General features: G+C 56.1%; 1 protein-coding gene and 1 long non-coding RNA gene across 2 annotated transcripts; one reads left to right on the top strand and one right to left on the bottom strand.

The window, feature by feature from the left end:
- Positions 1 to 1,876: 1,876 nt before the first annotated feature.
- Positions 1,877 to 2,807, bottom strand: LOC122374158. The gene is made up of 2 exons (XR_006255166.1): positions 2,643 to 2,807; positions 1,877 to 2,381 (listed from the first exon to the last, which is right to left on the bottom strand). It is a non-coding gene; the product is annotated as an uncharacterized LOC122374158 (long non-coding RNA).
- A 2,323-nt stretch (positions 2,808 to 5,130) lies between these two features.
- On the top strand, positions 5,131 to 16,655 carry LOC122374156. The gene is made up of 14 exons (XM_043352745.1): positions 5,131 to 5,849; positions 5,938 to 7,828; positions 8,072 to 8,277; positions 8,680 to 8,977; positions 9,409 to 9,552; positions 9,911 to 10,045; positions 10,258 to 10,325; positions 10,894 to 11,008; positions 13,398 to 13,608; positions 14,039 to 14,191; positions 14,521 to 14,641; positions 14,995 to 15,044; positions 15,459 to 15,649; positions 16,380 to 16,655. Exons 1-14 carry the CDS (start codon positions 5,131 to 5,133, stop codon positions 16,431 to 16,433), a joined length of 4,356 nt encoding a protein of 1,451 aa, XP_043208680.1. The 3' UTR covers positions 16,434 to 16,655.
- Positions 16,656 to 20,136: the final 3,481 nt, after the last annotated feature.

The following is a 20,136-nucleotide window of genomic DNA, read 5'->3' on the forward strand; positions in this document are numbered from 1 at the left end:
AGTCGAAAAAGCACTTTTGGACAATTGACATGTGAGTGAGACGTGGAAAGGCAGTAAAAACAGCTGCAATGCGTTCAGTTTTACAATAGGCAATCGATTGGGATGCCACATGAGTTTTACCGGTCAGGTCATGAGCTCGACCTTAAAAAATGTTCATCTTTGGAGGTCAAATTACACCATTCTACACTATTGGACGAGAGAAACATGATGCTAGCCGAGCTGATTGTTTTTAATGCCTATGTACCCACAACAATGACAACAATGCACCGCTGGACTACGCTTCGCTTGCATTCCAGGACCGTAGTGACGTCACAGGAAGGGACGCGGGCGGACCGCTGATGACCCGCCCGCTGTCAAAGGGCGGGCTGGGTTTGACGGGCGCACAATAGCGGCCGCGCGCGTGTTCCTGAAAGCGATAGCGAAGGCACGGGCGCCAGAAGGGTTGGACGCTTTGACCCTCTCCCAGACCTCCCGCTGTTACTGCCAAGGTTACTGCTACTGAGAAGGAAAATAAGTGACGGTGGTATTCACACAGGCTTTTCACTAATTTCTGACGTTTCGCACGTGTCGTCAACAATTCTCGTCCCCTAGAGATACTTGCACGATGCTTGCACGAACACTAAGGTAACCGGCCTGTTAGCTTGAAACGCCGCCAAAAACATAGGTTGCTCCATGGTATAATCTCTTCCATGCATGTGACTGGTCTGGAGCCTTTTCGCATTAGATCAATGCGCGTTTTTATCGATATAGGATCTCCATCGATCTTAGAATTTGGCGAATTTGCGATCTGAATGATGGGGTGGAGCAAGATTAGAATGGGTCTGAGCCAGGACAGTATATAGAATCGGAGTTGAACCCAGAGTCACCAAAATCTTACTAACTCCGACTCCGGAGCAGAATCGACATCGCTAACTGAATGGCTCAAAGTTATACCCGAAGCGGAAGCCAGTCTGCCGAAAAATAGCCGTTTTCACGACGGGCTTTCTGGCGAGTGGACTTATATGGCAGTGTTCGCCATGGGCCGGGCCAGCCAATGGGTCATGGGCTGGGCTGGGCCCTCAATATAAATAATCGATGGGCTGTGGTGAGTGTGGATGGGCTGGGACAAGGACTGTAAAGTGGACTCAGAGGTTCGCGACTGAGCTAAAAAACAAAAACTAGCTTATTACTGTGCAAGACTAAAAAATGAATGAAAGCATATATGTGCAATGTGCATTGTGCATGCTGCTCCCAAAAGATTGTTTCTTTGCGCCTATGGGTGACATATATGTAATACCTGTTTGGTGTCCATGATCCATTCATTGTTGACGGGCTGGTCCGGGCTGGACGGACTATGTAGACCGCCTAGTCAAATTATAGGTTGGTGGTAGTTTCGTATAGGCTTGTAAGGTCTGTAGTGTGTACCTGTCTAATATCTATGCTCACGCAGTGTGGCGCATAGAAGCGCTAAAAGGAAGACCAACTTCGTTGATTGTTCTGAGTTACGCCGGCCCCCGCCTGTTTTTATAGTGGTCTGAACTGTCAAAATGATGCCCCATAGGTCACCCCTGTGTCCCATAGGTCACCCCTGTGTCGCCCGCTCTTAGGTTCGTGAGCGGATGAAAATATGTTGGCATTTGAAAATATGTTTGACTTGTCCGAGCTTTTCGAAACTGAGTGGTGGGTAGATATACGATTTCTGCATAGCCCCTTTTTTGTACGGACAAAAAATAGTTTGTGGTCTTGATCAAGCAGTAAGCTTCCGATGGGGATAGCGAAGACAGTAGGACGTAGGTATAGGTACCTATGCCGGGGTAACCGTCGAATGTCCATTCCCTCGGCTCCAATTCAGTGGGCCGATGATTCCACCTCAGATCTTTAACCCATGAAACAGTCGTTCCCCAGCGAAATTATATTGCATTGTTTCTTCATAAGCCAAATATACAGGTCACGAGAGCTTTACTCGTTGCTTTGGTAGGTACATTGTGCATTTATTACGAACTGGAGGAGAAACGAAGATGTCATGTCTGACAAAGCCTGGTTCGGATAGGGTTGTGATATAAAGCTGTGCGTGATTCCCCCTGCTCCGGACGATGGGTCTCGGGCTCGTCTTCTCCCTGCGCCGTCCTTCCCCCGGTATTCGAAGCCGTGTGACGTTCAGAAGCATCTGGAGTACCAGTGTTTGGTTTGGGTGACCAGTCCGCAGCGGTGCTTGTATTTGGGACACCTGATCTTCCAGTGTGTGTAGGGCTTACAGACGGGCAGGCACATGTATCCCCATTTGGTGGGACAGCACTTCCAGCCCGGCCGGGAGCAGTAGCACTTGCTGGCGCTGGCCGATGTCTTGTAGGTCCGTAGGTAAATTATGTGGTGACGGGGGCACTGCCACGCGCTCGCCGATTCTGCAATTGAGTATTTGCACTAAATTAGTGCTCATATTCACCGAAGTAAACGCACACAGAAACAGAGCTGCACACATTGCTGAGAACATGATTTCTGTTGTTATCACCAGAACTATAATTATACATCACACAAATGAAATTTTACCGACAAAACGACGCTACATACATGAATTATTTGTTTACGCAGTCATCTTTTACAGCGTACCTACAACAACTAACTGCCCATGAAATAACCACACTATATTATAGGTATATACTCACGCAGCGTGGCACATAGAAGTGCCAGCACCGGTAGAAGGAAGACCAACTTCATGGTTGTTTGTTCTGAGCCTCGTCGGCCCCCAGCCTGTTTTTATAGCGGCCTGAACTGTCAAAATGGTGCCCCATAGGTCACCCCTGTGTCGTCCGCTCCTAGAATCGTAAACGCTGAAAAATATGTTGACATTTTAAAATGTGTTTGGCTTGTCCGATTTAAATTTTTGGTAAAACAGGATGGAGAGTTTCCTGTTTTACTGCGCGCTGTCCTTTCAGAAGTGAATCGTCGCTTGGACGGACATTTGCACTTTCAAAATAAGATTCGCTGTGCCCTCGACCAGAGACCAGAAGTTACGGGCCCTTCAGCAAAAAGTGGCTGGTTAGCCGATGTGTTTTTAGCCCACGCCGTCCTGGTGGTCTAAGTTTTTCCGTGGTGTACGAGGGGGGGGATGGCGTCTTCACGCCCCCCGTCTAACTCGGCTCCTGAGGCATTCCATAGAGTAGAATGCCTGAATATTAGGCATTCCACAGACTGCCTACTCAGTCCATAGAATGCCTGGACGACCAGGCATTCTACAGAACGCTTAGGCATTCAAAATGCCTGGTCGTTTAGAGGGATAGCTGGTCGTCCAGGCATTTAAGAGAATGTCTAGGGATTCTATAGAATGTCGAAATTCTACACATTGGCTTGGGGCTATGACATGGAAAGTCTGTGGATGAACTATGCGGCGGTATACATACCCCAAGTCGCGCTGTGCCCAAGTGGCACCGACTCCGGGAACCGCCTGTGGTGTATCGCCGCCTGACGCAGCGGTTTGGCCACGAGAAGAAACAGTCGCGTGCTGACGTCACCGGGGCTCCGGGACCAGTCAAAACAACTGAGAGAGATACTCGGCACGTGCCGGACGGTACGGCGGCAGCTCATACGGCCTCCAGTGGCGCTAGAGTGGAAAATCCACACCGCCAAAGTATACAAGGCAAAACTCGCCGAAACGGATGCTCAGACAACGTACTTACGTCTCACATAGGTGTTTGCAAAATGTGCAAAGGAGTGTGCTCACTGCACTCTCCTAGTAGACCCAAAATGTACGTGCTATGATCCGTAAAAGGCAACTGTGCTTTGATGTGAAATGTGAAGGTCTATATGACATGGGATTTTTAATAGTTTGTGGCTATGGCTTTCTACGGACGGATGTTGTTTCAGCTGCTATTGAGCAAGAGCCGTCCACCCTGTGCAGTGTGCAGTGTGCGCACTGCGCAATTACCCTCAGCCTTTCCTCCCCTCCCCAGAGAGGCTGCAGCGGCAGCGGAAAGGTCGCCGAGCCCACGCCCACCTGGCTGTTACGAAACCCTTGGCAGTCCTCTGGGGTCGCTGCCATCACTGTCACGAGCCATCCATGGGTTTGTCACGGACGTTGACACCCCTGGCCGGAGGAGGGTGGGGGCTCTGAATCATTATCATGACCTATGACTCGGCGGCCAGCGCCGACCACCAAGGGAGGGGGGGGGGAGTGAGGGGACTGGGCTGACCGTGCTTCTATGTAAACAGAAAAAAACGGACGACGCAGATACGTGACATTCGTACTCTACATGTATGTACGGTCTCAGGCGTCCTACCTCATCGGGCGGCGTGCCCTTCCGTCTCGCTGGGAGTCCCAGTGGCTGTTCATATCCTACTTAAGAATTAAGGAATCCCTCTGCAGGCTGCTTCCATCCTCGCCAGTTTTCTTCCATTAGGCAGTCGGTGTGATGTTGGTGATGCTGCTCTGCGAGTGTTAAGAGTCCATGCCCCACACGACTACGTTCGCCAATCGCTACCATTGGTGGACCAGCCATTTGCTCAGAGGCTGATGTGATTCCGACGGTGATGAATGTATGCCATTGACCTTTATAGAGGTCACCGGAGGCTGACGTTCACAGTTGAACCATTCGACAGATCGGAGTGAGCGACGTTTCAGGAAATCTACCCGACAGTGCGAAAACATCTCGTGCCGTCATCCAATATTCCATGAATTTACTCCATGACGTCATTAACTTACCGCCGGTGGCTCCGCAATCGGCCAATCTGGCACAAGATCCGGCAGTGATAGAATAGTTTGATGACAGCTCGGATGACTGTGTCTTTGAATGGGTACCGCAAAATGCAATGCATTTTGATCCGCAAGTGCAACTGAAACTTCTTCGGTGCCCCAGCCGTTTCCGCTGAAGCTTCTGAAGATGGCGATGCTGCTGCCACTGCAGCAGTGTAGCTAGTGGCCAATGATATTTGGCAGCTAATGAGCTGCGTACGCGCCAGCCCGTGCCGTCCCGTCCCTGGCTCCTGCCACCGTCCGTCTCGCCCGCTGTGTTTATATTTCCGCGGCTATATAGAGGGCCGTGGCCGCCGGGGCACACACCAGTCGGTTCGCCGACCTCCAGCGGCGCTCGGTGGCAGCAGTGTGTGTGACTGGACTGCACTGGACTGGACTGACCCTCCCCGGCCCCTCGGAGAGCGATGCGCGCGCTGGTGGCCTGTCTGGCGGTGGCGGCGGCGCTGACGGCGCCGGTCGCCGCGGACAGGTTCCGCACGGTGCTGGTCGGCGGCCAGCCCGACTGGGCCGCGGCCGGCGGCGACCAGGGCTGTGACATCTGCGGCAGCGGCGGGGGTCACTCGGGCGGCGGCGGCGGCTACCGCACCTCCTCCCACAGCAGTCGCTACACGAGTTCCGGCCAGCTGGCGCCGCGCTACCGGCCCGGCCTGCTCGGCCGCAGCGGCGGCGGCCAGCGGCGCACCTACCACTTCTCCAGCGAGGAGTCCGAGTACACGTTCAGCAACGGCACGCACAGCACCACCATCACCAGCAAGCGCTCCAGCGAGGGCGTGCCCCAGTTCCACCTGCGCATGACGCGGCTGGCCGACGGCGCCGTCATCGAGAGCGCCGTGCTCTCGGAGGCCGAGTACCGCCAGCGGCGCGCCAGCCTCGGCCTCACCGGCTCCGACGGCAGCTTCGGGTTCGAGTCGCTGGGCGGCGGAGAGCTGCACGGCCTGAGCTCGCGCCGTCTCTCGGGCGAGGACCTACTGACGGAGATGGAACGGCGGCTGGCGCACCGGCGCGGCGGCCACGGCCGGCACTCGACCACCAGCTTCTCCAGCGAGGAGTCGCACTACTCGTTCAGCAACGGCACGCACACCACCAGCATCACGGGCCGCCGGAACAGCGAGGGCGTGCGCGAGTACGGCCTGGAGCTGATCCGGGACGCGGACGGCACCGTGCTCGACCGCGCCACCATCTCGGAGGCCGAGTACCACCGGCGCCGACAGAGCATGGTCGGCGGGGCGCGGCTTCGACGACGTGTTCGACATCCACGGCGTGCGCGGCTCCGGCGCCAGATTCGACTCGCGCTTCGACTCGCGGTCCGACTCGCGGTCTGACTCGCGCTTCGACTCGCGGTCCGACTCGCGGTCGCGGTCCCACTCGGAGTTCGGCTCGGACTCTGCTGAGTCGGAGTACGGCTCGCGGTCGGGCGGCCGGCGGCCGACACACGGCGGGTCCTCCGGGTCCCGCTCCACATCATATTTCCGCGAGGAGCGCACCGAGACGCGCCGCGAGGAGGGCGCCGAGAGCTGCGCCTGCGTGCCCCGCTCGCGATGTCTGTACTCGGACCGGGTGGTCTCGGCGGCCGCGCTGAGCCGCTGCCGGGCCGACGAGGTGTGCTGCCGCGAGCAGCGGCCACTGCTGCCACGGGTGACCACCGACTACCCGCGGCCGGCGCCCACCGAGCCGAGCCGAGTGCGCCGGCCGCAGGCCGAGCCCCAGGTGCGCGAGGAGCCCGCCTGCAACTGCGTGCCGCGCGACACCTGCTCCTACCGCGAGCGCGACTTTTCGCTGGCCGGCCTGCAGAAGTGCCGCCGCCCGATGGTCTGCTGTAAGCGGCAGCTGGTGTCCCAGCCGTACCAGCCGGCCACGGAGCCGGCTCCGCTGCTGCCGACGCCGGCCCCCGTCTCCCGGCACACCACCCCCGACCCGGCCTTCGTGCAGCGCGAGCGCGACCTGTTCCGGGACATTGTGCAGCACGTGGACACGGACGAGCGGGCGCCCGTGCAGCGGCCGGTCGACCTCCGCGGCCTGCAGAGCTCGCTCTCGCGGTACGATGACGCCAGGGACGTCTCCGGCGGCCACCGGCGCTCCGAGGTGAGCCGCACCGAGCACTCGCGCACTGAGACCTCGGGCGCCGCGCCGCTGCCGGCCGTCACCGGCGGCCAGACGAGCAGCACGCGCCACTACAGCTACCGCAGCCGCAGCTCCTCCGGCGAGCAGCTGCCCGAGCCGGCGGACCCGCGCCGGCCGCTCTACCCTGCCGACGGCAGCGCCGGCCACAGCCGCCGCACCCACTCGTACGAGAGGACCAGCTCGGGGTACGGCGGCGCCGGCGCCGACCTGCTGTCCGGCGCCCACGGCTCCGGGTACACGGACAAGGAGGACTCTGCCGAGCAGAGCGGCTCGCGGGTCATCTCCAGCCGCCGACACTACTCAGAGCGGCGCGTCGTCTCCGGAGAGGACAGCGGCGAGCAGGCCACCACGGGCGGCTACCCGCGCTACCCGGACCGGCCGGTCGACCTGCCGGGCCCGCAGCTGGACTCCTCCAGCAGCTCGCGCCACTACTCCTACCGCAGCTCGTCCAGCTCGACCTCGTCCGGCGAGCAGGGCGACGCAGCGCTGCTGGCCGGCGGCGCCGGTCTGCGCGGCCAGCACGGCGCCCGGCCGGAGCTGACCAGCTCCTCCCGGCGCTACTCGGCCCAGCACTCCACCTCGGGCGGCGGCGGCGGCGGCGGCGGCGCGGGCCTGCTGGCCGGCGGAGACGCGGGCCTCTCCGGCGGCGAGTCGGTCACCTCGTCCCGCCACTACTCCGAGCGGCGCGTGGTGTCCGGGGACGCCGACGGCGAACTGGGCCTGTCCGGCGGCGACCTGGGCCTGTCCGGCGGCGACCTGGGCCTGGCGGGCGGCGACCTGGGTCTGTCCGGCGGCTCCTCGGGCGGCTACTCGAGCGGCTCGAGCTACCGGTCCTCGTCCTCCTGGTCCTCCCGCTCTGAGAGCGGCTCCTCGGGAGGACTGGTGCCGGCCGGCGGCGGCTCCCACCAGTACCCAGCCGGCTCCGCGGGCGGCAGCGGCTCCAGCTACCGCTACTCGTCCAGCTCTCACTCCTCGCAGGCGGTGAGTACGAGGCGCCCGAGTCACTGACTCAGCACTCTAAGAAGTATGGCTGGCATTTTGCCATCATGCTCCACAGATATGTTCTTTTGTGTGCTGCTCCCGTACTCCGTAGCAAATACCACTGAGTGATCATCGTTGCTCGTTGGTATGGCACATGAAGCCGCCACTTTGCCAGAGCTTCTTGTATATTCTGACGTCTTCCAGGCCGTCAATCCACCCCCTTACGGTTATCTGTCCGGTCAGGCGCCGCTGGAGTCGGGCTCTAGCTACTGGCGCAGCTACTCGCAGCAGTCGCAGCGTCACCGGCGCGGCTGGACCGACCTGTTCACCGGCCGAGACGAGACGCCGCGCGCCGCCGCCCAGGCCGGCGACAGCTGCGTCTGCGTGCGCTTCGACCGCTGCTCGGACGGCAACCTGCTGCACCACGGCGCCGACCTGCTCGACTTCAGGTGGGGAAAACCTGACCTGTCAGACTTCAGGTGGGTGAAACCTGACCTTCAACACTTCACTGGGTCTCCCTACATCAGCCCGAACAGCATTTACTAATCCGGGCATCCAGACATATAGACCTGCGAGTAGTAGCAGAGATAAGTTCGTAAGAGTAGTAGCAGCAAGTGTTCCTCTACCGTCATCGTTCAGAGTCAAAGTATATTTCGTGTCGTAACTATCCGTGATTATATATGTGTCTCTACTCTCCACTGATTCCTCCCCTCCCGTGTCCATCCTGCAGTATCGGCTCGTTCTGTGTTCTGGGTCCGCACTGACTGTGTTCCGGGTCTGTACTGACTCTGTGTTCCGGGTCTGTACTGACTGTGTCCCGGGTCTGTACTGACGCTGTGTCCGTCCGGCAGTATCGGCTCCCGGAAGCAGTGCTCCGGGTTCCGGGTGTGCTGTGACACGCCGCCGGAGGTGCTCCGTCAGCTGGAGTCCACTCCGGGCCTCCGGCCGGGCGTGGTCACCTCTGTGCCGACCGCCGAACTGGATCTGGCCGGCCGCTCCTCGCCGCTGGCGCCGCACGTCGCCAGCTCCCGGCCCTGCGTGTGCGTCTCCTCGTACCTGTGCCAGGGCGGCCAGATCGGCGCCTCGCAGCAGCTGCTCGTCGACATGCGCCAGGTGTCGCAGACGGGACGCTGCAGCTACGACGGACAGGTGAGGTGACTGGTGACGGGTGAGCTCAGAGGTGACGGGTGAGAGGTGACAGATGGGGTGACAGATGACAGGCGACTTGAGTTTCCGCGGTGAGAAGTGGTTTATAGTAAAGGTGACGTGATAGGTGACAAATGGTTTGAGGTGAAAGGTGAAGTGATATCCAAGCGAGACAATTTTTGTCATATAACTAATGGGCGCTCTGGTAGTTCACCGCCGGTGCTTATCGCAAATTACCGTATACATACGCTCCCTCGCTGTGACCGTTGGACATTTGACGGTCTCTCCTCTGCTGTGCTGTTTTAAGGTGTGTTGCGCGGTGCCATCACACTGTGCTGTCCATTTTCAGGTGTGCTGCGCGGTACCATCACACTGTGCCGTGCTGTTTTCAGGTGTGCTGCGCGGTGCCATCACACTGTGCTGTCCGTTTTCAGGTGTGCTGCGCGGTGCCGTGGGCCCAGGTGCAGCCGACGGCCCCGCCGGCGCCATGCAGCTGTGTGCCCGGAAACCAGTGCCGCCAGCAGGACATCCTCACCCGCTACACCAACGTCAACGCGCCCACCTGTCCCGGCACTCAGGTCAGTGTGGACAGGGCCAGAATCGGGTCCTGTGTGATATACCTGTACCCGCTGAGTACAGGGGAATGGGGTGTCGGTTATAAAGGGGTGTGGGTCAATAAAGAGGGAGGGACTGGTCCATGAAAGGAAGGTCAGTAAATAGGGCTGGGTCATTAAATGGGTCAATAAAAGGGAGCAGGTCAGTGAAAGGTGACAGGTCAATAAGGGGGTGGGCGGGTCAGTAAAAGGGGGACGGGTAAATAAAAGGGGACGAGTCAAGAGGGTCAGTCTTTAAAGAGGTCACCGATCCTCGGAACACTGACTCAGCCCGCTCCGTTCGGGCCGCCACTCTGACCCCCCCCCCCCCCCCCCTCTGCAGGTGTGTTGCTCCCGTCCGCAGTCGGGCGGCCCGGCGGTCCGTCCGCCCGCCAGCAGCCTGGACCGTATCGAGTACGACATGTACCGGTTCTGCAAGTCGTACCCGCTGAGCGTCGCCTGCTCCAGCACTCACCAGGTGAGAAACGGGGTGACTCGAGGGGAGAGAAACTCACACTGTAACTCACTGAGTGAGGAACCCGCTGGTACGCAAACGGGGGTCGATGGCTCTCCAGAAAAAAAAAACAATTTTGTTGGTATATTCCATAGGAGATAGTAATGTATTGCTCCTTCCGAGAATGGTTCCTATTTCACTGCTGATAACCTAGCATTTTTTCCAATCCTTTTCAGTTCAACGTGCTGCCGGCTCTCCGTCCTACGCCGTACTTCGACGCTGAGCGAGACGCCAGAGCGCTGAAGTGAGTACGATCGTTTGTTTTTGTTCAGCTGAGAACAGCCGTTACATAATCTGGAAGATCCTATACGAGCAAATATCGTGTTCAATGTTGGGTCCGATTTATACGTAGGCTCCGTGTGACCTAGTCAGGGGCCGCTGAATAAGATTGTATGAAGTGGATGTTAGACGGCAGTGGAGGTTTGTACGTGTGCCGGTCCTGTCGGTACCAGGCCCCGCTCGACCGCCGCAGACGCCTGCCTCTCGTCACAGCCACCGTAAACACTGGCCGACGGAAAACTAGGAATGTTAGGACTGTTCTGATACGGGCACGGTCGGCCCCCGCTGGGAGCTGACCGAGGTGATATCACCGCCGACAATCAGCTGAGCAGAGTCGGGTCACTGCTGACTGTCAGCTGACTGCGATCTGACAGCGAGACAGTCGACTAATATGGTGACATTGCTAACAGTTGACCCGGACTGTGCCGTAGTAAGCTAACCCGTCATGTGTCGCTGTCATCTCGCCCCACCTCTGTTCCCAGCCTCTCAGTATAGCTGATCCCCCGTCTGACACTGAATATTATCTCCCACAGCGACGCGTTCGGCCTGTTCGGAGTCGACGACGACGTCCTGATCGGTATCCTCACCAAGAGGACATTCAAGGAGCGCGCCCTCATCAAGCAGGCCTTCGCGCGGCTCACGGGCTCGGTGAGTAATATATGGGACATGGGTGATATTGTGAGAACGCCCGTGCTGCTGCCATCACTGACAGCAGTACTGGAGTTTCTCACTCTCAACTCTCAGTATCCATTTGGTAGACGTTGAGGGACGCGATTTTAGGTCACCACTGTCAAACACTGGGCTGCTAAAAAGATGGTGAGGTTACCCGGTCCTGCTCCATTTGCTACTGGCGGCTGGGTGACCTAGTTCTGGTTATCAGCTACTGGAGGAGACTGATGGTTCGTCTCTGCTAAACTGCTGGTTCGTGGTATACACCCGGCTGCTCCAGGCTACTGCCGACTCTCGGTGCAGCCCTGGTTCTATTAAACTCGGTGCCTGGCCCGGGTGTCCGACATTTGTCCGGCCCTGAGCTGCTTCACTAAGGCCTGTCCGACATTTGTCCGGCCCTGAGCTGCTTCACTAAGGCCCCGATGTCGTCCAGCGCTGGCCTCGTCCCGTGGCCGTGTTTTCGTCCAGTGCCGCCGGTGGCCGGCTGTTCCAGATCCGCTGGCCCCGGTCCGGCGGCGGCCCCTGGCTGCGGCCGGCCGAGGTCGGCCGTGTGTTTACAGTGGGGAGACGGGTCCCAGGCGCCGGCGTCGGGCCGCGCGGTCACACGGTTCGTCGGAAGGGCATCTCAGGCTCAAAAGAAACGATATATACCATTCGAAAGCTGACGGTGAGCTGAATCCAAAAATGTAATTTTTATCAAAATCGATCGATGGCCTTTTTTGAAAATTGCGTTTTTGTAAAAACTTTATAATTTTTTATTCAACGGGCTGTCCCGGACATTCTTGAAAACATAAACATGTATTTTTTAGTTCCAGTAAAAGCTGAACGCCTAAAGAACAATATTTAGCGAAGCAATATTTCCAAACATTAATATGCGTCTCCCACAGCCGACAATAAGGCGCAATTACACAGCTCAGTGTCACGATGGACCAAAGTCAGCCACACAGAAGCGTGAAATGACCCTTATCGACTCGCAGACCCGGCGCTCTCGGCCCGCCTGACCGGCCACGGCAAGGAGGTTCGGCTGTCGTTCTACTAAACAGACGTCATATTTGTTAGTTTAACGATTCAAGTCGGTACTTGAGTTATTCAGGATACATGAGCAGAAGATTCATTGCTCTGTCATCTTCACACCACGCATTAATTTGCATTTGTTCACGTCTACTTTGCTCAATTGAGCTTGGTGGCATGCCCATATAAGGAAAATTGGCCGCGCTGAAATGTCAGAGGTTGTACCGACCTCAGCTCGGGTAGAGTGGGGGTAGCGCCCGGTGGGGCAGGGTAACCTTTGACCGGTCGCACGGCCGAGCAGCTGTCACCAGTACAGCCTCTGACGGTGAAACCCCGCTCACTTCCCCTGCGCGGGCACTGAGCGCAGCTGGATGGAACAAAACATGTATAAGAAAAATGTAAATTAAAGCATGTTGTAAATCAAGCAGAACAATGCATTTTCTTCACAGGTATCCTGAATAACTTTAATAGCAATGTAGACAGTTAAACTGACAAATATGACATTTGTTTAGTAGAACGAGAGGCGAACGTTCTTTCCGTGGCTGGTGGGCGGGCCGGGAGCGCCGGGTCTGCGAGTCGATAAGGGTCATTTCACGGTTCTGTGTGGCTGACTTTGGTCCATCGTGACATTGAGATGTGTAATTGCGCCTTATTGTCGGCTGTGGGAGACGCATATTAATGGTTGGAAATATTGCTTCGCTAAATATTGTTCTTTAGGCGTTCAGCTTTTACTGGAACTCAAAAATACATGTTTATGTTTTCAAGAATGTCCGGGACAGCCCGTTGAATAAAAAATTATAAAGTTTTTACAAAAACGCAATTTTCAAAAAAGGCCATCGATCGATTTTGATAAAAATTACATTTTTGGATTCAGCTCACCGTCAGCTTTCGAATGGTATATATCGTTTCTTTTGAGCCTGAGATGACCTTCCGACGAACCGTGGTCACAGAGCCGCCAGTGGCCGGGGCGGGGGACGGAGCAGCGTAGACCGTCTCAGCTGCGGCACATATAGCTCAGTCCGCCGGCATACAGAGACTGCCCATGTCAACGGGGTAATGGTGCAGAATATGCTGTAGGATATGGGGATTAATAATATGCTTATGAAAGGGTGCATAATTTCGCTAAACTAGGGAGACGAAATTAAATCGCAAGAACGAACGGTCGATGATAGCATAGCCTCGCAGCTGGTGCGCCCTGTCACTCCAAATCATCATCATTGACTCCGAACAAAAGCGATGATATGGACTGATCGCCAGCCCGTCTTCTGATGCCATCAACTCTAGACCGCGTCAACCTACTGACACCAATTGATGATGTTTGATCTGTGTCTCACACATCTGACGTGTTGTGCCGCAGAACCTGGCGGACAAGATCGAGAGGTACTCGACGGGCAACTACGAGGACCTGATGGTGGAGCTGCTGGACGGCGCCTCCATGGAGGAGTACCTGGCCAAGCGGCTGCACGAGGGTATGGACCGGCTGGGCACCGACGAAGACGTGGTGCTCGAGACACTCATCAGCAGCACCAACCAGGAGATCGCCGCCATCAAACCCTACTTCTACGCAGGTCGGTGGACCAGAGATAAAACCCCAATTCTATGCAAGTCGGTGGCGAGGCGGTCAGGGAATCGTTCGCTGTCTCTGACGCTAGGTGCCGTCTGGTCCACCATCACATGCAATATTGGTTAGCTCATGCGTATCCTGGGACTTACAGACGCGTCTGTACAGACGCGTTACAGTGGGACTTACAGACGCCTAGACGTCTGTAATCTGCTGACTCAAACACATTGACGAATGCCGCTGATATTTGTTGGACACTATTCCTTTTCATTGCAAAAAGCGTCCACCCTGACCTTCTTCCGGCCTTAGGTCCGCTCGTTTCGCATTGACATATTCCTTAGTTCTAAAATTATTTCCTTCGTTGACTCTCCGTCCTATCCGATGGCCTCCACTATTTATGTGTTTCTAAGCCTTCTAACACCGTCCGGCTCCCGCAGAGTCCGGCCACACGCTGGAGGCCGACATTGCCGACGACTTCTCCGGAGACTTGGAGGACATTCTGGTGGCTCTGGCCAACGGCACGCGCGACAGCAGCTTCACCGTGGACCGACGGCGGGCCCGCGAGCAGGCGGCCGCCCTGCGCAGCGCAGGTACGGGGACGGGGGTCTCAACAGGCCGGGGTGATTACTACGGCCTTCGAATATAATGGAAACCGGAAGGCCAAGGGATGCCGTGATCCCTACTAACATTATCTTCATATAAGTTGACGTACTTGAAGTTCTTCATCAGTTCCGCGATGAGTGGAAACTTCTTCAAAACGATAAGAGAACAACGTGAAAGAGCGAGGCGGCGTGAAATTTGAAAGCTTTCTAATAGATATGGGATAGTAAGAAGATCGCTCTGGTATTGCAGCCTTGGATCTGTATTCCGCTGCCGTTTCGGTAGTTTCTGACCGATTTCCATGGCCCTGTTCGGCCAGGTGAAGGGCTGGGCACCAGTGAGGAGACGTTCAAGTACTATCTAACCCACGAGAACTACGCCCAGCTGGCGCTCATTTTCTCCGAGTACGAGCAGCTCGCCGGCGAGACGTTCGAGGACGCTCTGGAGGACGAGTTCAGCCGGCATACCGAGGACGCCGTACTGGCCATCGGTGAGGACGGGAGGACTGGGGACACAGGGGAGGGGAGGGGAGGACAGAGAGGAGGGGAGGGGACGCTCTGGAGGACGAGTTCAGCCGGCATACCGAGGACGCCGTCCTGGCCATCGGTGAGGACGGGAGGGGAGGACTGAAGACGTAGGGGGAGGGGAGGGGAGGACAGGGAGGAGAGGAGGGGAGGGGCTGGAGGACGAGTTCAGCCGGCACACAGAGGACGCCGTACGCGCCATCGGTGAGGACGGGAGGACTGGGGACATAGGGGAGAGGGAAGGGGAGGACAGGGAGGAGAGGAGGGGGGCTGGAGGACGAGTTCAGCCGGCACACAGAGGACGCCGTACTGGCCATCGGTGAGGACGGGAGGGGAGGACTGGGGCTAACGACAATAGTGATACTGGGGGATGACAGTTCTAAACGTTATAAATCGGGTAAATACTTCACTGATAAATGTCTAAGAAGCTCACCATCTCGCATTTGACTTCAGTCGTTCTCTAGGTGATGGCTAAATTGCACACGTCATGTTACTCTAGCTCGTGCCATCGGGGACTCAATTGATGAGGCTGACCTGCCCCTACCCCCACCCCTGACCCCTCTGTCCCTCCCCACCCCTGACCCCTCTGTCCCTCCCCACCCCTGACCCCTCTGTCCCTCCCCACCTCTGACCGTTCTGCCCCTCCCCACCTCTGACCCCTCTGTCCCTCCCCACCTCTGACCCCTCTGCCCCGCTCCCCACCTCTGACCGCCCTGTCCCGCTCCTTCGGCAGTGGAGGTGACCAGGAACCTGCCGGCCTATTTCGCCGGCCGGCTGTACGACGCACTGTGGGGCCGCGGGGTGATCTCCAAGGACGACTCGTCTCTGCGGCGGATCATCATCTCGCGGGCCGAGCGGGACCTGGGCTCCATCGCGCAGGAGTACCAGCGCCGCTACGGCAACTCGCTCAAAGACGATATCGAGGTACGGCACACGGTATCACCGGTCACAGACAACACACAATACACAGTGCACCATCACCCTACACCGCACGCACACACAGCACACAGCATACAGCACACAGCACACATACCAAAACTGCACACAGTGCCAGCGCCGCTGCGGGAACTCGCTCAAAGACGATATCGAGGTACGGAGGAGACACGGGGGCAGCCCGAGGGACACTCAGACTCACCCAGTGCATACCACAGCATACACCGTACACCGCTTAACGTACGAACTTCAGCACAATGCACATTGCACAGCTTAGTAAAGTTATTCAAGTTGTGTCGTTTATCCACGTTGATGTGTTAGTTACTTGTTTATATATGCAGCAATTTTATGTAGTCATAAATGAAAAATATGATGACTAGGTATGTGACAATAAGAACCTAAATATATTTTCGTAATTTGGCGACGTTAAGTACTAAAATCTACATAAACATTCCAATGACCTTGCCATGTGATCAGTTTTTCCGCATTTACCTGTGTTATATTCGTTCCGATAGTCTCGGCCTAACTTCCCCATATGTTCGCCAGACGCCAGTGATTTATCTGCTCCTACACTCTGGCCCGTGTCACTGATGTATCCGCTCCTACAATCTGGCCCGTATGATCACCCCGCGATGTTGACGCCAGTGTTTTACCCGCTCCTCCATTCTGGCCCGTATGATCGCCCCGCGATGTAGTGACGCCAGTGTTTTACCCGTTCCAGACCAAGTCCACGTCCGACTATGAAGACGCACTGGTATCGCTGATTGGCGGCTAGCCGTCAACTGTCCACTGCTGATGTGATATACCGGACGGGCCGCCGGACGGGGCCGGTATGTGGACCGGCCGGCGGCCACGGGTGACCCGCGGGGCGCCCCAGACAGAGGCGCCGGAGTCGGAGAGAGGACCCGGGTGTGCTCAGAGGGGAGGGAGCTGTACTGACAGCCGTGAACACTGACTGTATAAAGTGGTATTGTGACAATATACAATTGAGACTGTATGCAGTGTTTGGCTCGCTCAAAGGGGCAATCAAATGGGGATCCCGGAGAAATGCGAATGCATCATCAGACATTAAATGTATATTTTATAAAGGTAGTTTATTTTTAGACGGTGAACTGAGCTTCCTGCGCAATACACGGTGGCCAGCAATCGAGATAATAAAATGGTGCACGCCTTTTTGACATATATGTATGTTAATCAGTCCGAATATCGGTCAACAACGAACACTGTCCAGCATTGTCGAACACCTGAACCACGGTAAAAAGACGGTCACAGCGAATAGGCGGTCACGGCAAATAGGCGGTCACATATTCCGCGGGAAATATAAATAGACGATTACATTAGCACGTTTAATATTAAATGACGGTCACATATCGACACCTTTTTTTAAAACCCCACATTTGTTCTCCCGTGAAGTTCAGACAAGTTGTTTAGAAACCTTCAAAAAAGGTACAGTCACTCGATTTTTCTCAAGTTTGTACCTATATCTTGGCAGATCAAGCAATGCCAGAGCAAGCTTACGAACACACAAATTTGATCAGGATCGGACGATTGGACACTTCTAAAAAGATCTTTCGTGCTTCCCGGAAATTCACCGGAGAACAGATGTGGGGTTTAAAAAAAAAGTCGATATGGCGTGAAGTAGGTGGCCATATGTATCATACGCTACGTAATATAGGCGGTGTCGTATGCATTCACACCTTTGGCGCCTCACTTGATGTAGCGCCTCTACATCGAGCGGTTTACAGTTGTAGTTACAGTAACTCGCCACCAGGCTGTAGCAGCCTTAGACTCATAGGCGGCGGAGCGGGGAGGGCACCGGGGCACCGTGCCCCCTTTGATTTTGGCATTTTAACATTAGCCCTATGGGTGTTGCATGGAAAGAATGGGACCAAAAGTCGGCAGTGCCCCCCCCCCCTTGCTTGAGGGTGTTCCGCCGCTACTGCTTAGACTCGGCGAATTATGGGCTGGAACTTGGAAGCACTAGCGCCTCTACTCTACATCAACATGGAGCATTTGATAGTTGTCTGTTGTAGTTAACAGGTTTTGTCGATACGTTTCACCTGGCATCAATGTCCGCCCGCTTTTTGTATCTCTCTGTCTCTGTCTCTGTCTCTCTCTCTCTCTCTCTCTCTCTCTCTCTCTCTCTCTCTCTCTCTCTCTCTCTCTCTCTCTCTCTCTCTCTCTCTCTCTCTCTCTCTCTCTCTCTCTCTCTCTCTCTCTCTCTCTCTCTCTCTCTCTCTCTCTCTCTCTCTCTCTCTCTCTCTTTTTGTCCCTCTTAAAAACGTCAGGGAGGTGTTATCCGCGTCTGGTAAGGTGCGATGTCACTACCTTGACGGCTGATGTGGGGGCGGTGGCGGGGGCGGTGGGGGGGGGGGGAGAGCGGTGGGATGCACGTGGCGGCCGCCGCCCTCTCACCGGCCGGCGACCATAGAGATGGACAAGTACCGCCTCCTGTCGACGCCGGAACAAGTACCTGAGCATATCACGCATCGGCAGATCGGACGGGTACTGGAATGAGTGGAATGTGAGGGAGTTTGAAGACCGGACCTGCACTGCACGGTAAAAACGTCAGCCGGACTTCACGCGCTACATAGCGTGCATTGACGGTCTGACGAGATCCCAATAGCTTGCTGAATAGGTACTGATAGCGAGGTGCCCGTGAAACAGTCTCCCAGTCTGCAGTCAGCCGGCCTCGATCCCCCTGTGAGCAGTGGGGAGTCGGGAACACCGGCGGGCCCACTTTCAATAGCGACAGCGAGCTGACTCAGTGGGGTGGGTGCTGCTGTGATCCCCTGCCAAACGGCACGGCAAACACTGCGTCATTGGGACTTCCAGCCACTGCCGCGGATGTCTGCCGGTAGCTGCTGGTGTGCAGAACCCGCTGCTGTGCTGGCCGGCTGCTGTGACTCCCATTGCTCTTTCCTAGCCGGCACCTGTAGCTCCCACTGCTCTGTCCCGCCCGGTCGCTGTTGTCCCCCCCCCCCCTCTGCCGGATTGCAGCCATCAGCCACTGTGATGACATCACCCCGCGTGCCGCCGCACCCCTCCCCCTCCCCCTGGCGCCGCGCCGGCCGGCGGGCTGGCACAGCCGGTTTGGCGGTCATAAATGCACCCTCCCCCGTCCCTGGCTCCCGCCCCACCCTTGGCCGCCCACGCCGTCCGTCTCCGCAGTCACGACCCGCCTCTCACAGCTGAGAGAGGCGGACACGGACGAAACGCCACTGAGTGGGAAGGGAACAGACGGGACGGGGCTGGAAACGGACGGGACGGGGCTGCGAACAGGCGGGACCGGGCTGAGAACGGACTGGAGGGGGCTGGAAACGAGGCTGGCTAGGAACGGTAGGTAACTACATGGACGAGACAATAATGAAACAGAAAACGAGCAAACGAAAGAAAACGAGAAAATGGCACTAAATCTATTCTGATAATTCATAAACAATTAGATATGGAGTTCGGAGCGTGTGCAACTGTAAAAAAAAAAAACAAATAATAAGAATATAGGTATTTTGCTGGGTCAAATCACCAAATAGGTACGTTTCAAAATAATCAGGATCCTTATTCATAGTCCATAGAAACAATTAACATGGCTGTAGGTGTTTTTATATTTGTAGGTATTAAAACAACAACAAAAATATAATGAGGAATCATAAAACTACACGCGGTGGATACACGGGAAGATCGTTGATAACACTAACAGTTACGAAAAATCCCTCCCTAACCGCACTGGCTATGGAACTGGTGTGACTCACACCTATTCCATAGCCGGCGGATACAAAGTAACACTCATGAACTTCAATGCAGTGTTTATTTCCAGTGACTCACGTCTCCCCCTCTCCGTCTCCCCATTCCCCACTCCCCACTCCATCTCCCAACTCTCCACTCCATCTCCCCACTCCCCACTCCGTCTCCCCACTCCTCACTCCGTCTCCCCACTCTCTCACTCCGTATCCCCACTCCATCTCCCCACTCCTCACTCCGTCTCCCAACTCCCTACCCCGCCGGCCGGCTGCACGTCCGTCCGTCCGCCCACACTAAGTAGTGCCCGGCGGCCCAGTCTATCTACAGGCGCCCGACACCAGTGACATCTAGTGACGGGAATGTGAGCTACGCAGTCTGGCGGCACAGTCTACCTGCAGGCGCCTAATACTAATGCCATCTAGTGGCAGAAACGCATACTTGGGTAGCATTGCGGTACAGCCTAGCTTCAGGCGCGTATCACTCCTGCCATCTAGTGAGAGAAACGAGTACTTGGAGAGCGTTGCGGCACAGCCTACCTGCAGGCGCGAATGTTACTGCCATCTAATGGGATAAAAGCGCACATGGTATGTGCGTATAGTTGCATCATGTTTACTTCCACATCCACATTGAGGTTCGTCCGAATATCGATAACCTTCTGCGACATTCAGATTCATATTCGTCCCCAATATCGATGACCTTGAATGCACTATATTCGCGTTCAGGTCGATATTCGTAGAATT

The sequence above is a fragment of the Amphibalanus amphitrite genome, unplaced genomic scaffold (genome assembly GCF_019059575.1).
Source record: "Amphibalanus amphitrite isolate SeventyFive unplaced genomic scaffold, NRLGWU_Aamphi_draft 001614F_arrow, whole genome shotgun sequence".
NCBI classification, from domain to species: Eukaryota; Metazoa; Arthropoda; class Thecostraca; order Balanomorpha; family Balanidae; genus Amphibalanus; species Amphibalanus amphitrite.

What these genes read in the sequence shown, in the direction of transcription:
- LOC122374156 (XM_043352745.1), top strand. Translation starts at nt 5,131, where the DNA reads ATGCGCGCGCTGGTGGCCTGTCTGGCGGTGGCGGCGGCGCTGACGGCG. An exon ending in CCACCTGTCCCGGCACTCAG is followed by an intron (nt 9,553 to 9,910) that starts GTCAGTGTGGAC and finishes CCCCCTCTGCAG; the next exon opens with GTGTGTTGCTCCCGTCCGCA. An exon ending in CAAACCCTACTTCTACGCAG is followed by an intron (nt 13,609 to 14,038) that starts GTCGGTGGACCA and finishes CGGCTCCCGCAG; the next exon opens with AGTCCGGCCACACGCTGGAG.